We start from the raw sequence: 14,012 nt of genomic DNA, 5'->3' as shown, positions 1-14,012 counted from the left end.
GGACCGCGGGCTGGACCCGCCGTCTGTGGGCGCAGGGTCGCTGGCGCGCTGTCCTGCCACGGCTATCCCCAGAGTTTGGCCACCATGGGCTCTCTTCGCCTGGCGGCGTCTAAGATAAGTGACTTAGGGCCGCGGGGCTCAGCTGGCCTAGAGGTGTATGGAAGCCTAGGACCCTAGAAAGCCTCTAGGTATATGGGTCTCCCGCCTGCGCTGGGAGCGGTTAGGTTGGGGATGGGCCCTGGAACGCCTTGGAAAGGTGACAAGCCCAAGTCTAAGCGTTCAAGGGTCCCCGGGGGCAGGGTAGGGCAGTCTCAGGATTGCCTCCTTCGGGGTTCTGGAGACTCTAGGAGAGAGGCCTTAGATTGCTTGACGGAAGTTAAATTCACATTCACCTTTGCTGCTGCCGAGGAGAGAAGGGTTTGGCCAGCGCCGAGCAAAGGAGTGCAGGGCCCCCGGCGTCGGACAGAATGGGTTCCTGGGAGCCTGGTAAAGTCAAGGATCCTAATTCCGTTCTGCTTTGTCTGTTTGTAAAGAGTTGCCTAGGAAGACCCGATGGCAGCCGAGAAACTGCTTCAGGCCCCTGCGGCCTTGAGCTAGACTCACTGACCTGAAGGAGGCTGAGGCCCCCCACATCTATGGGCCTACATTTATTCTGCTATAAATTAAAAAAAAAATGGATTGGTATTATTTTGGAGCGCCCGAGGATTGTTGTCAACAACACCTCTGGGCTTAGTTCTGGAAGCTCTGTGCATTTTAGAAGGCATATCTTTATTGTGCATATATTGAGTGTGTGTGTGCGCGCACGTGCTTCGTGTATGTCCGTGGAGAGCGGGCGGGAGTCGGTTCTCTCCTCCTACCCTGTGGATCCCGGGGATCCAACTTGTGTTTTTTTAAACGTGGCGGCAGGCGCCTTTACGGACGGAGCCATCTCTTCGGCTTTTGCGGGGAGCTCTTTCAAGCCCAAGGTCTAGTGCTTGCCCATGCTAGGACAGGAGGGTGAAGCGAGGATGGGCACCCTCCTCCGGAGATTTGTGGCAGAAACCTGTTTCTAGGGCCCTGCCCAACCCAGGCTGGCCCGTAGTTGACAGTAGTCCTTCATTGTCCCTAGGGGCAGAACAGAGTCCCCAGGACGTGTGGCGCCCCGCTTGAGAAGTGTTCGGGGTCATTTCCCTAAGGCCAAAAGGGAGTCTTGTGGCCTGCACTGCTGGCCAGCTTTATAATAAAAAACTCCAAACTGCCTTCTCTGGTCTTGTGGCAGCGGGATGGGAGACTGGAGCTTCGAAGCCACATTGACAGAAGCACCTTCGTGTGCTTCATTGGAGGAGCCTCACATTTGGGGTGCAGGTACACACACACACACACACACACACACACACACACACACACACACACACACACATCTGGGCAGCGCCAGTCTAGTTTCCTGGACCATCCTGCCGAGTGGGTCCTGGGTTGCTAGGGTGTGAGTGACTGCAGGCTCCCTAGGGGGCGGCAGAGCTGAGCCCCTGGCAGCCTTCCTTCTATTCCCATATCTCTGAGCCGGGGACCTTAGCAAGTTCTTAATCCCGGTGGCGGGGAAACGGGGAGGGGGTGAAATGGGGGCGCAGAGGATGCAGAGGGATACATTACATCCCCGGCCCTGGCTGCAAAGGGTGCAAACCACACGCGTCCGCGTCTTTCCGTGGATGAGGTTTGTTTAGAGTGCGGGAACCACCGGATAAGCTGAGCTCAAGGAAGGCGGAAGCTTTCCGCACCTGGACAGTGTGTCCAGGTCCCAGCCCTCAAGCTGGGTGTGGATGTGACAGGGTCCTCCAGTGTCGCGGAGATCATGTGTGCATCCGCCCTCTCCATTAAACGCTGCGCTGTCGCTTTAGGGAGAATGAATAGCCTCGTCTAGCGGTTCCCAAGTCCCCAAATTCCGGGGGCTGAGGAAAAACGAATGCAGACCCCCATGCCCTCCATCCCCTCGCCAGCGCCGAAAGCTCCGGAGCAGAAAGTTCTTGGTCCCTCTGGGTTGCTTGGGTTATCGTCGATGTAGGAAGAACAGGGAGGGACTGGGATAGGACGAGCCGCGCACTCACTACGCCAGGAGAGGAGCAGACCCCCACTAGACGTGTGGCAGTTGCCTTCTAGAGAAAGCCTGGGACCTGGTCTTCCCAGTCCTGGGCTTGAGCCTGCGGGCGGCCCCGAATCCAGTTCTTCCTGGAGCAGGTGCCCTCTTCTCTGGCTAATGCCAGGGCCTCTCTGTTTTGGAGGCTTGGTGTCTGGATTGCCTGCCTTTAAATTATTTAAACTAAGGGAAATGCCCCCATGGTTCCCGCGGTTTTAACTTCCTGGATTTGCTAGCGCCAGCTGGTCGGAAAATCACCTTGCACGTGGCTATTCTCTAAGGCGATGGGGGAACGGTTGGCTTGGACATCTATTTAAATTTTAGTCACTGTATTTTAGGCCTATCTGGGTCTAGGGAAATGCTTACACGACCCAGAGAAGGAGAAGGAAGATGGTAAATTATTTAAGTCTGTGGATACGGGAGGCACGTTCACAACAGGTCCTGGCCACTGGGCTGATGGGTATCAAAAATTGCACAATTGGCTTCGGAATCAAATCGAAATAGTCCCTGCTTCAATTCCCTCCGACTGTTTGAAGCCAATCTCCATATACAGTTGGGACAGACCAACAAAATTAGCTCTCGAAGACCGTGTACTTTCTGTTTGGAATGAAAAAAATTAACTATAATCATTAGGCCAATTAATTTCGTTTCATCGAATTAAAAAAATAAGAGTATTGTTTTTCGGTTTGAATGGAAAAATCCTGGGGTGCAGCAGCATTCTGTGGAAGGAAGCTTCGCTTTCTGCCTTCCTTGGGACGAGGTGTGCCTCTATCTCAGGGTGACCTCCCGGTAGCCCCCCTCCCACTTTCCAGCACCTCATCATTCCAGGCGACCCGTGGCGCCGGAGGTTTATTCTGCCTGGAACCTCTTTTCCTGGGCGAGTTGAGGCTTCGGAGTGGCCCGCCCATGCCAGCTGCAGAACCGGCACTCCGCAGGGCTGGGCATCGCAGCAGGGATGGGCCTGGGCGGGGAAGCTCGGGTCTCCTCCAGCCGCGGCCCGCAGCCAGATACAGCTTCGGGCGACAGCGGCGGCACGCGGTTGTCCGATCTATTCTGAGCAAATATTACTGTGAGTTTCCTCTTTGGAGCTGGAGGAACGGGCTCCTTCTCAGAACCCCTCCCGAAGTGGGCTGGACAGTAAAGTACCCCGGGAGAGGGGAAGGGGGAGGGAGACACTAGGGAACGGCTGGGGTGAGGTGTCAGGGAACCCCAGGAGTTGAGACACCCCGGAATGGGGCGTCTTCAAACTCTCAAGTGACATCCATCTTTAGGAGGATAAAGGAAGGTTCTCGAGGTGGGGAAATCCCAGCTGTCGGCTCTGCCAATCTCAGGTGTGCAAGGGGGCAGGCTGGCAAAGGAAGCCGCGTTCGGGTACCCAAGCTTGGCAGGTCTGCGGTTGTCAAGAGACCGCCCACTGATGCCCCTGCAAGCCCCTCTCGACGCCAGGCCCTGCAAGCCGCCAGGCAGGGTGCGGGGCGGAGCTAGGCAGGGACTGGCTGGGGGCTGCCCCGCCCGGCGCCTGGGCCTCGGTGCCGGCCCCCGGGGAGGAGTTATGATAATTTCCTTCCCATTAAGGCGTTCGGGTCCCCCGGCTATCGCCTGGACACACTGTGAGGGTGAGGCTTCTCCGGTCCACCGCTGCGGCCTCTACACACCCACCGCGGCCACATCTACGTGCACAGCCACCGATGCGCGACCAGTGACTGGGACAGCGAGGCCCGCGCGCGGCGGAGGCGGCGGCAGACGCCTGGCCACCGTGACCCCGATTGTGGATTTACCGCTCGGGGGGTGGGGGGAGCCTGGATTTAACTGGCGACTATTTTGGGGGACGCCGGACGCCATGTTGTGGAAAATAACAGATAATGTCAAGTATGAAGAGGATTGCGAGGTGAGCGGGGGCTAGGGACCGTAGCCCTGCCGGCCCCAGCGGTGTCCGGGGCCGCCGGCCGAGGCTGGGGACGTTCCGCGCGGAGTCCTCGCCTTAGGGAGGGATGAGGGCCAGTCTTTGGCCATCTCCTGGGCCCCTTGTTGAAACTGGTCTTGTCCCTGGGGGACAAGGCCTGGCAAGAGCGTGGCAGACCCACCCACAGAGCTCAACAGTGGGTTCCTCCGAAGCGCACGGCCTTCCTTTCCGTTTTCCCCGAAGAGCGCCCCGAATCCGACTCTCAAACGTGGCTTTTTCCCACGAAGTCTGTCCAGTGTCCACGGAGGCTTCCCTGCCAGCGACACCTTTGCGGAGTCTCCTCCTAGGAAGGCTTGTCACCTGCCCCGCTACCTCCTCGGGAAAGAAGAGAGAAAGAGAGAGAGAGAGAAAAAAAGTCCAAACAACTGCAGCCTGGTTTTCAAGAGAAGTGGGGGTTGGGGACTGTGGGGTGGGGGTGAGGCCAGATGGGGCCTTGAGCGCTCGCGAGTACTCTAGCCTGTCGGACAGGTTGAGCTAGAGTTTCGGAGAGTAGGAGGGAGGGAGGCGGCGAGCGGGAAGAGGAAGAAGATTCAGGCGGCGCGAGGCGAGCACCGGGGAGCGTGGAGAGGAGAGCCCAGGCGGCCAGGCTGCGGGAGCGCACCGCGCCCGCAAGACCTCGAGGGGCTGCCCCTGCGTGCACGCCCGGGCGCTTCCGCTAGGGGGCGACAGTGCCCCGCTCCTGCGTCCCTGCTACCCTTCTGACCCCTGGGACTGATGAAGACACATCTTTTAGGAATTAAGTCTGACCGCCTTGAGGCGAGGGGACGTGCGCAGGCAAAGGTTGCCCAATTTGGCAGAGTCTTTTCATTCCTTCTCTACACCGGGATGTGTGAGAACCTTGACCGTGGCCGGGCTGGAAGACCTCACTTCCAAAGGCGCAGAAGGCACGGGCTTGACTAGCAAGGATCACAGCTCCCGGTCCCGCGCGTTGGCGCCCGAGCCTCTCCGGACGACTTTACCAATCAGGCCTTACCTTGGGAGTGTCACTTCCGCGGCGTTGCCGCCTCTTAAGGGAGTGAAAGGGGGATGATCCTTAGGGCGGGGGAAACGTGCCCTTCGTCGGCGTTGCGTATTAACCGCGCCGACTGTTCTCGGCGCGCCGCGGCGACATGGGAGGAGGGTTGATGAGCAAGGGCGCTTTGCGCCGAGGCCGCCGCACGCCGACCCCCGGCGGCACCGGCTACCGTGCCGTGGCCCGGAACGCGCCCTTGGCACCTCCAAGCGCCGCCAGCGACGAAGCACGGGAGCCTTCGCCAGTGGGCTTGAAGGACGCGCTCTCTCAGGTCTCAGACCGATGGCTCACAACGAAGTCCCTGGAGCGCATTGTGCCCGGGTGGCCTCGGGCTCAGGGGCGGTTTGAGACGGGTGGCACGAGCTTGGTGGGGCGTATAGGTGCCCCTCTCCTGGCCTGCCTGTTCGCTGGAGCAGGGTTTCGTACTAACCGGGTTTCTGCTGTTTCTCTCCCAGGATCGCCACGACGCGAGCAGTAATGGGAACCCTCGCATCCCTCACCTCTCATCTGCGGGACAGCATCTCTACAGTCCCGCGCCGCCTCTCTCGCACACCGGGGTTGCAGAGTACCAGCCACCTCCTTACTTCCCGCCGCCCTACCAGCAGTTGGCATACTCGCAATCCGCCGATCATTACTCGCACTTGGGAGAGGCTTACGCTGCCGCCATCAACCCCTTGCACCAGCCTGCGCCCACCGGCAGCCAGCAACAGGCCTGGCCCGGTCGACAGAGTCAGGAGGGCTCTAGCCTGGCTTCGCACCACGGCCGCTCTGCAGGTCTTATACCCCATATTTCAGGGCTGGAGGGGAGCGCGGTGAATTCCCGGCGGGAAGCCTACCGCCGTTCCGATCTGCTGCTGCCTCACGCGCACGCCCTGGAAGCCGCCGGCCTGGCTGAGAACCTAGGGCTGCACGAGATGGCTCACCCCATTGAGGAGGTGCAGGTGAGTAGCGGCGGCGGGAGGCTGGGGGCCCGAAGTTTCTGCCTTATGGTATCCTTCAGTCTTTCCACCTTCCTTCGAACTTAAAAGAAACTGTCATTCCTCCCCACCTCTCCCCCAGAACGTGGACGACCCGCATCTGCTTCTACACGATCAGACTGTCATTCGCAAAGGTAAACATTGACTCTTGCCTCTTGTTGTCTAACACGTGGCTCTGACCAGCGAAGTTGCCCCCTTTCTGCAGGGTGGGGGGTATTAAGTGACCAACGTGGCTCGTCCAGTGGGGGAGGGGCCTGATGTTGACTACTTCTGATCCTGTTTGAACCAGTAGGAAGTCAGTTCCTGACCTGAACGAAAAGAAGCTGTAAATTTTAAAAGGTTTTTTTGTTGTTGGTGGTGGCGGTATTCTTGAAACAAAACGTTTCATTCCGCAACCCGGGGTGGCCTTGAACTCGTTGTAAGCCTCCTAACTCAACCTTCCTAGTGCTGGCATCACAGGTGGGAAACTGTTAACTTAAAACAAGGGGAGAAAAAGATAACAAACAGTACCTTAATTTTCTGATTCCGTAACGGTCTTTATTTTGTAACAAATCGACCTGATTTTACTTTCTAGAGGTACATTTATTACGGGGGTCAAAATCTAACCTGCTGAAGTCGGTTTTTCGCTTCCCACTATGTGGGTTCCAGAGATTGAACGGGGGTGTCAGGCTTGGCAGCAAGAACTTCTCACGGCTGGGCCTTCTTGCTGGCATAGGGCAGATTTTTATTCCTTCTGTCGAGTACAGCTATCGGAGAGGCTCTTAATTCTGACACTACTTAATAGGTTTCTCCTAATGTTGCCTTAATGAGGGGTTTGTAGGAGGGAGGAGATGGGGGGAATCGGATTACAGTGAGTGGGTGGCTTTTGCTTAAGTTATAGACACTGACACGGTTACCGGATATGGAATCGCCCTAAATTACAGGTAGTTATGGTCTTGAGATTGTGAACTGTATTAGTAAATTGGGAGAGGTTCGGAGAGAAAAACCTGAAAAGAAAACTGTTTCTGAACAGACCTAAGCAGATCTGGCTAATCCCGTATCCCTGAATTCCCTGGTGTCAGCTGCCCGCGAGGGGTCTGGCGATGATCTAAACACATCCCGTAATTTCAGTTCATCTTGGTGGGGAGGGGGGGAGGATGCCATTTATTTGGTATTAAAGCGGTTTTTCTGAAAGCAAATGCTTTAATTAAACAGATTACTGTGGTGGCCAGGAACGGGGGTTGGGGAGAGGAGAGAGAGGCGCACCAACTTCATGCATGGAATCTTTACTAATTAAGGTCTGGAGGTGTTAACTCAATGATTTCAGATTCCAGTCTTGGAAGAAAGGATATGGCTTTTTAAAAGCCTTCTTGCAAGACATAGTTCTCTGTGTGGCGTTCTCCGAAGGCGGACCCCGGCTTTGGTTTGCCCTTTTGGAAAGGTCTCTCTGCCCCATCTGGTTCTAATGGCAAACCTGTTCTGTCCCCCACAGGACCCATTTCAATGACCAAAAACCCTCTGGGCCTCCCTTGCCAGAAGGACCTGGTTGGAGCGGTCATGAACCCCAGCGAGGTCTTCTGCTCCGTCCCTGGAAGACTCTCCCTGTTGAGCTCCACCTCGAAGTACAAAGTAACCGTTGCTGAGGTACAGAGGCGACTGTCACCACCGGAATGCCTGAATGCCTCGCTCCTGGGAGGCGTGCTCAGAAGGTGACACTTGTTCAGGGCCCCCTGGGGGTTGGGTAGTTTGAAGGTGAATATGGAGAAGGGCCTGGAGGTATTTTTAACATTTATGTAACTTTTATATCTTAACACTGAATTCTAATCTGTGTTAAGAGAGCTTTTTAGTGCGTATCTTCTTTTTGAAAGTGCCAAAATGCAGAAGGTGCTGAAACAGCATAACAGGTTATCATTTGGTTGGGATTAAGGCCGCAGCTGCATGGAGGGGAGGGGTGGCTTCGAGTGTTTGGTCCCCCCGGGGGAGTTTACTGCTACCATCCTGAGTGAAGATTTTTCTGTACCCCTCCTAGTGGATTCTGAGATTTTTAAGGGGGGGGGTCCGGTTGGTTTGTTTGTTTGTCCGTTCATTTGATTGTTTGGAAAGTTAGCCAACTTTCTCTTTCCATGAAGAGCGAAATCCAAAAATGGAGGCCGGTCCTTGAGGGAGAAGTTGGACAAAATTGGGCTGAACCTTCCAGCCGGGAGACGGAAAGCCGCCCACGTCACTCTCCTCACATCTCTCGTGGAAGGTCTGTGGGGCTCGGTCACCAAAGCTTACCCAAGCTTTCATTTTTTCCGGACCTATGAGATCATATGGGAGTTGGCAAAACTGTTCCCTGTGAAGCGAACTAGCTTGGACCCACAAGGAGTCGGCATTGCTGTTCCCGGGTCTATTTTTCAGTTGTGGGGTACCAGGATCCTGCTCAGTGTACACAATGGTCGCTGGCTTAATTTGCCATTTATTTCCTTCCATGGGGGGGGGCTTAAAAAAAAAAAAGGAATGAAACCCACGGTCCACAAACGAGCTCCTTTCTCTATTCCTGAGGTCATAGCTGTGTCAGTCCAGGTTTTGAATGGAGACCTGTCCCCCAGTCTGGAAGGTAGCCAAGAATGCCTCGCTTTAGCCTTTAAAGAGAAAGTAAATACTTAAAAAGAGAAAAGCAAGGAGTACATTGTTTTCCAAGCCAGGAAGGTGGGCTCAACACAGGTGCCTCAGCCTAGGCCCCTGGGCCCCTTCGTGGTTAGCCTGCCTGCCCCCCAGGGGTGCTGGCTGACTTAAGGCTAAGGATGGCCTCAAGAAGTGAGCTCTCCAGAGCAGAGCTGTCTGAACACTTTATTTTTCTTGCTGCACGGCGTGACTCGTGCTGAAAGGGACTTGGCAGGACCCCGCCATGCCTTTCCATTGCGCCTTTGGAGGTCAGGGCAAGCAGAAAGGCCTGACTGAGAACAGCTGTCTTGCATGGAGTGTGGGGTTGGCGCCTCACTAAGGGTTTTCCAGGCTTCCTTACTAGCCACTCTGAGACGTTTAAATAAGAAAGTAGGTGTCCCAACGCAACACTGGCTGGTGCTTGGATTCTGACTCACCTCAGGCCACTCCACAGCCTGGAGCCTTGAAGCCAGGTTGCCTTTACTTGAAGAAGAAATTATTTTTGTCTCTGTTACTCTTTTTCTCCCTACTCCTGACACCCCTAAACCTTGGACCTGGACTGGGGCTTTGTTTTCCCGCTTCCTAGGACTGCTGGTTAAACCCAGAACCTCTGACTCCTCCTGAGTCCCATCTCAGCCTTGAACCTCAGCCTCCGGAGTGCCAGGGTTGCGGGCGCTTGTGTGACACGGCCGTACTGGCTTCTTCCTATTCACTGTCTTGAGGCTGAGCCTCCTTGGCCAGGCTGGCTGTGTAGCCTAGAATGAACAGAGCCCCCTGCCTTACCTTCCCAGAATTTGACTTCTTTTTTTCTTTTCTTTTCTTTTTTTCTTTTTTTTCCCCTTTTCTTTTTTGATTTAGAGCAAGTTACAGGCTGGTCAGGGCTACATAGTGAGTAATAGAGACCCAGTCTCGAAAGCAAGATTTTAGATGACCAAGCCAGGCAGTGGTGGCATACGCCTTTAATCCCAGCGTACTCAGGAGATAGAGGCAGGTGGATCTCGGTGAGTTCAAGGCCAGCCTGGTCTACACAGTGAGTTGCAGGACAGCCATAGGAAACCCTGTCTAGAAAAGCTAAGGGGCGGGAGGGGTGTGCAGTAAAAGATGTTAGATTCCACCTTAGGAAGCATAGCAGACACTAGAGACCCTGTGACCTCGAACTCGAGACGTCGAGCACACTCACGCACATGTCCCTATGTGGACAACTAAGGAAAACAGACAGGCGAGCATCTGATGACGGGTCAGAGCACCCCGTTAGAAAACAAAGTGACCCTGCTGACCACAGCCGCTCTAGACTCTCAACCTGCTGCCATTACAGGCGAAGCCGTCCACCTAGCCCGGGACTTTGCCTACGTCTGCGAAGCTGAGTTTCCCAGTAAAGCAGTGGCTGACTATTTAACCAGACCGCACCTTGGGGGACGGAACGAGATGGCCGCTAGGAAGAGTGTGTTGTTGGCAGCACAGTGAGTATTTGGCCCGTACAGACCCTGGGGCTCGAAACTCAAAAGCTGCTGCTGTAGTGGGCACCGGCCAGAGCTTTGCGGGAACCTCCAATAGAGTTCAGAGGAAGGGATTGCTCCACCCTAGGTGGTACAGAGCTGCTGACATCACAGCAGTCACAGCACCCTGGTGATTGACTGCACTTGGGTATGTGCAAGAATTCGTGTAGCTCAGTAGGGTTTGCCTAGTATGCATGGAGCTCGGCCCACAGCCTTAGCTACCCATAAAAGCCAAGCATGATGGTACATGCCAGCACTTGGGAAGGGAAAGCAACACGTTGAGGGTCATCCTCAGCTACAAAGTGAGTTCCAAGGCCAGCCTGGGCTACGTAGATTGGTCCTCAGGTGGCTGGACTTAAGCCACAAGTCTTCTCATCGCAGTCTGGATTAAATGAGATAGTGTTTGGGAAAGCCCTTGATCCCTAGCCTGGCACAGGATGGGTGCTAAGCACAGGGGCATGGCCCTCAGGGGGTTAATGTTGGTTTCATGGGGGCGGGGCCATCTTACTTGCCAGAGTGCCTGCCTAGCATGCATGCAAGCCCCACATTTGATCCTCCGCGCTGCATGAACCAAGAGACGGGTAGAGGTGAATACCTGTGCTCTCATACCAGGGAGGTAGTGGCAGTAATAAATCCAAGGCCATTCTTGGGTATATGGTGGGTTCAAGGCCCACTTCCATCTTTGGAGACTGTCTCAGAAATGCTAAGTTCTCCTCTCTCAGCTTATCCTAATAGGATTGGGGTTGGGGATGATCGGGAGTGGGGATTTATTATTCTGTCAAGAGCTGGGTAACATTCTCCTACTGTGTTCACAGGCAAGTGTGCAAGGAATTCACTGACCTCCTCCATCAAGACCGAACGCCCAACGGGAACAGCAGGCCCACCCCGGTCTTGGAGACGAACATACAAAACTGCTTGTCTCATTTCAGCCTGATAACTCACGGCTTTGGCAGCCAGGCCATCTGCGCGGCGGTCTCCGCTGTGCAGAATTATATCAAGGAGGCCCTAATCACCATCGACAAGTCCTACATGAACCCGGGAGACCAGAGTCCGGCTGATTCCAACAAGACGATGGAGAAAATGGAAAAGCACCGGAAGTAAAGTGGGACCGCAGAGGCCAGAAAGCGGAAGGAGAGAGGACCCAAGCCCCCTCCACTGGGGCGGTTACCACCCCGCCTCACTTTGGACCTCTGCCCTCTTGGAGTCTTTGTGACTTTTCCATTTAACCCTGGACATGCTATCCCGAAGCTACTTGGTTTGGTTCTTTTATTCATTAAACATTGTTTTTTTGGAAATCCGTTCCCTCTCTGAAAGGTGCTATGAGTTTTGGAACCCCTTTGTGAAAACTCCCGGGTCTGACAGAAACTCCACGCTTAGCTGCTGACGCAGCAGGTGCATGGGAGGAAGATAAAGGGATGGATCAATCATAACTTATTTCTTCTTTTTCAGTGTTAAGATAATGGCTGGCTTTTATGTCCACTAAAATATTTATCTAAAAAAAATTAGTATTTATCTAGCTTTCCCCACCTCCTCAGCGATCACACCTTCTGGTAGGAGGCAAAGGTCAGATGTTCTAAGCAGCCATTTACCAGTGCTATGTGACAGCCTTCCAGCACCACATTCAAAAAAGGAGTCCCCTGTTTTTAAGGAACTTTAAAGCAAAGCCTGCTGCTTGTTCCCTGTGTTTCCTTCCTCTTTAAGAAAGAAATATTGAAAGTTTAAGATTCTTTAGATAGTAGAATTTTTTTTAAATGGTCCTGTTCCTTTAAGGTATAGAAGTTTTATTTGCATATTTATTTTCATATCTTGGTTTTTTTTTTTCCCACGTAAACTTGAAGAGGGTAGGCACACAGCGGCGCCTGTCATCCCCAAGTCCCCGAGGAGGCTCCGCGTTGAGAAACTGTTGAGTGTACAGATTTTATTTATGCATAATTTAATGGGATCTGTAAATACTTCTTAAGACATTTTGAGAAATGGGATTTGATTTTAATATTAACTTTTAATGGGTGATGGGTAACGTAGCCCCTCTAGATTTCACGAGAATGCACACAGGGTACGGAGGCTGAAGATGAAGCTGGGCTTTTTTCTCTTGGCTGGTCAAGTGTTATTTAACTGGAGCTGTTCAGGAAGCAACACACATCTCATTCCCGCGGGCTGAACCAGAAGAGTAGAGAACAGTTTGTGTGGGTGAAGTGTGGATTGGGATTGAACCTCTATGCCTGTCCGTGCTCCTTAAATAATTGTCGTGTGTATGATACCTGTGTAATAAAAAATATTCTCGATAGAACCTCTGCAAGTCTGGTTCTGACCCATTTATTTATTTTATTTTTTCTGGCTTCGAGAATGAGTTAGGATTCATCAGGGTTAACTTTGGAAGCCTGACTGTGGCTTAGTTAATTCTATAGGTAGAGTACGACAGGGCAGGGCACTGTGGAAGGATCTTGAAGCTTCTTTTCTCTCCTCACCGAGGCTGTTCAGCTCTGCTCCATACCGTTGTTTCCGTTTTGTCCTCATTAACTGAGTACCAGCACCTGGGGGTGTGGAGGGCTCTGCTTCCGTTGTGTACGTCGTGGTGATGGGTTCAGTATGCTGAGCCTGTGCTTGGCTGCTTTGTGGGTACCCCAAGTCTAAGGTCACAGTTTGGGGAGCATTGAATGAATGAATGAGTGAGTGAATGAATGAGTGTCGAATGGGCATGCTGTCCTCTCAGGTTTTCCTTGGGCAGATCTTAAGGGGAGAAAATCAGTCAATGCCAAGAGTGGTGGCCTCGGGTGTCAGCGTGTTCGGTGAAATCGGGATTCTCCGCCACTGGAGACAGTGAAGGCTCGGTCTCCTCGTTTTCTGTCTGACTGTGGGGTGAGTTAGAGGGAGTGTGGAAGCCCTGGGGGGAGGGGTGGGGGCTGTGTGCCTGCTGAAGTGTTTGGAACTTGGATGCACACTGCTAGCGCTTGGTTTCTGGTTGAAGCAGCCTGGCATGGCCTCCAGGAAGTGAAAGGTTAATAGTTTGGCATGTGTGGCTGGGCTTCAAAGGGAAGTGGGGACAGGAGGATTTTCCACTTTGGATGAAGTCGTGGCTTCAGCTCCATTCTTGCAACCCTTAATTCCTAATTCCCTTCCTCGGTGCATAGCCGCTCCTGACTTTGCACTGGCACGGGATGCTCTTAAGTCATTTAAGCCCAGTTGCTCTTGGCAGCTCGTCCTCAGTCCCCCAACATCCACATCCACGTTAAGATGGGCTTATCTGGTCGACACATCAAGATCACACTTGGTTTTGCTTTCACACAGAGAAAGGAGGTCTTAGGTTGAGACACAAGACACTGGGTGTCTTAAGGAAATCTTGGGAGCAAAGGGCTGGAAGAATGAGATTGGTCTTATCAGCAAACCTGCTTTGGGACCAGACTCTGGCTGTGTTCAAGTGCACCTCAGACAGCATGCTGGGAGCTCCCTAAGGTCAAGCAACCAAAGAGAGCCACAGACAGACTCTTATGCCTGGCCAGGTGCTTATGCCTTAGAGACCTGGAAATGCAGGGGACAAGTCCCCCATATCTGATGTCCGAGGAAGTCTCTGAGCTGAAGCCCTGTGAATAGGAACCAGGAACTTTGCAGGGGAACCCATAGACACCTTGGCTGCTGACGACATTACCAATTAGCCCACTGGTGAAAGACTGGGCCGTTCTAAACTGGCAGCAGGTTCAAGGCCACTTGGCTCTCTCCTGAAAAGGATGTTTTTTCCTTTTTAAGCTTCACTACAGAAGCGAGCGTCTGCCTTCTCTGCTCTGCTCTCTGACTGTATGCTGGCCGGTGCACACACTGCTTCCTTTATATCTTT

The 14,012-nt window shown here is 53.6% G+C and overlaps 1 protein-coding gene across 2 annotated transcripts; it reads left to right on the top strand.

Moving 5' to 3' along the window:
- Window positions 1–3,741: 3,741 nt before the first annotated feature.
- Tfap2c (transcription factor AP-2 gamma) lies at window positions 3,742–11,478 on the top strand. 2 transcript variants are annotated; one of them, XM_032902463.1, is made up of 7 exons: window positions 3,742–3,998; window positions 5,541–6,026; window positions 6,145–6,196; window positions 7,534–7,750; window positions 8,171–8,289; window positions 10,003–10,147; window positions 10,999–11,478. In XM_032902463.1, the coding sequence occupies exons 1-7, from the start codon at window positions 3,951–3,953 to the stop codon at window positions 11,282–11,284; spliced, it is 1,353 nt and encodes a 450-aa protein (XP_032758354.1). In that variant the 5' UTR covers window positions 3,742–3,950; the 3' UTR covers window positions 11,285–11,478. The 2 variants fall into 2 exon arrangements, with proteins under 2 accessions (XP_032758354.1, XP_032758353.1); XM_032902462.1 differs by lacking the exon at window positions 3,742–3,998 and adding an exon at window positions 5,183–5,356.
- Window positions 11,479–14,012: the final 2,534 nt, after the last annotated feature.

Source organism: Rattus rattus, chromosome 5 (genome assembly GCF_011064425.1).
Source record: "Rattus rattus isolate New Zealand chromosome 5, Rrattus_CSIRO_v1, whole genome shotgun sequence".
Lineage (NCBI taxonomy): Eukaryota > Metazoa > Chordata > Mammalia > Rodentia > Muridae > Rattus > Rattus rattus.
Note: the sequence above shows the minus strand (reverse complement) of the source record. Positions and strands in the feature narration are given on the sequence as shown.

Bases quoted from the DNA above. Each gene is read 5' to 3' on its own strand.
- Tfap2c (XM_032902462.1), top strand. From the start codon at position 5,183: ATGGGAGGAGGGTTGATGAGCAAGGGCGCTTTGCGCCGAGGCCGCCGC. The intron at 5,357-5,540 runs GTCTCAGACCGA...TTTCTCTCCCAG, and splicing joins TGAAGGACGCGCTCTCTCAG to GATCGCCACGACGCGAGCAG. The intron at 6,027-6,144 runs GTGAGTAGCGGC...CCTCTCCCCCAG, and splicing joins ACCCCATTGAGGAGGTGCAG to AACGTGGACGACCCGCATCT.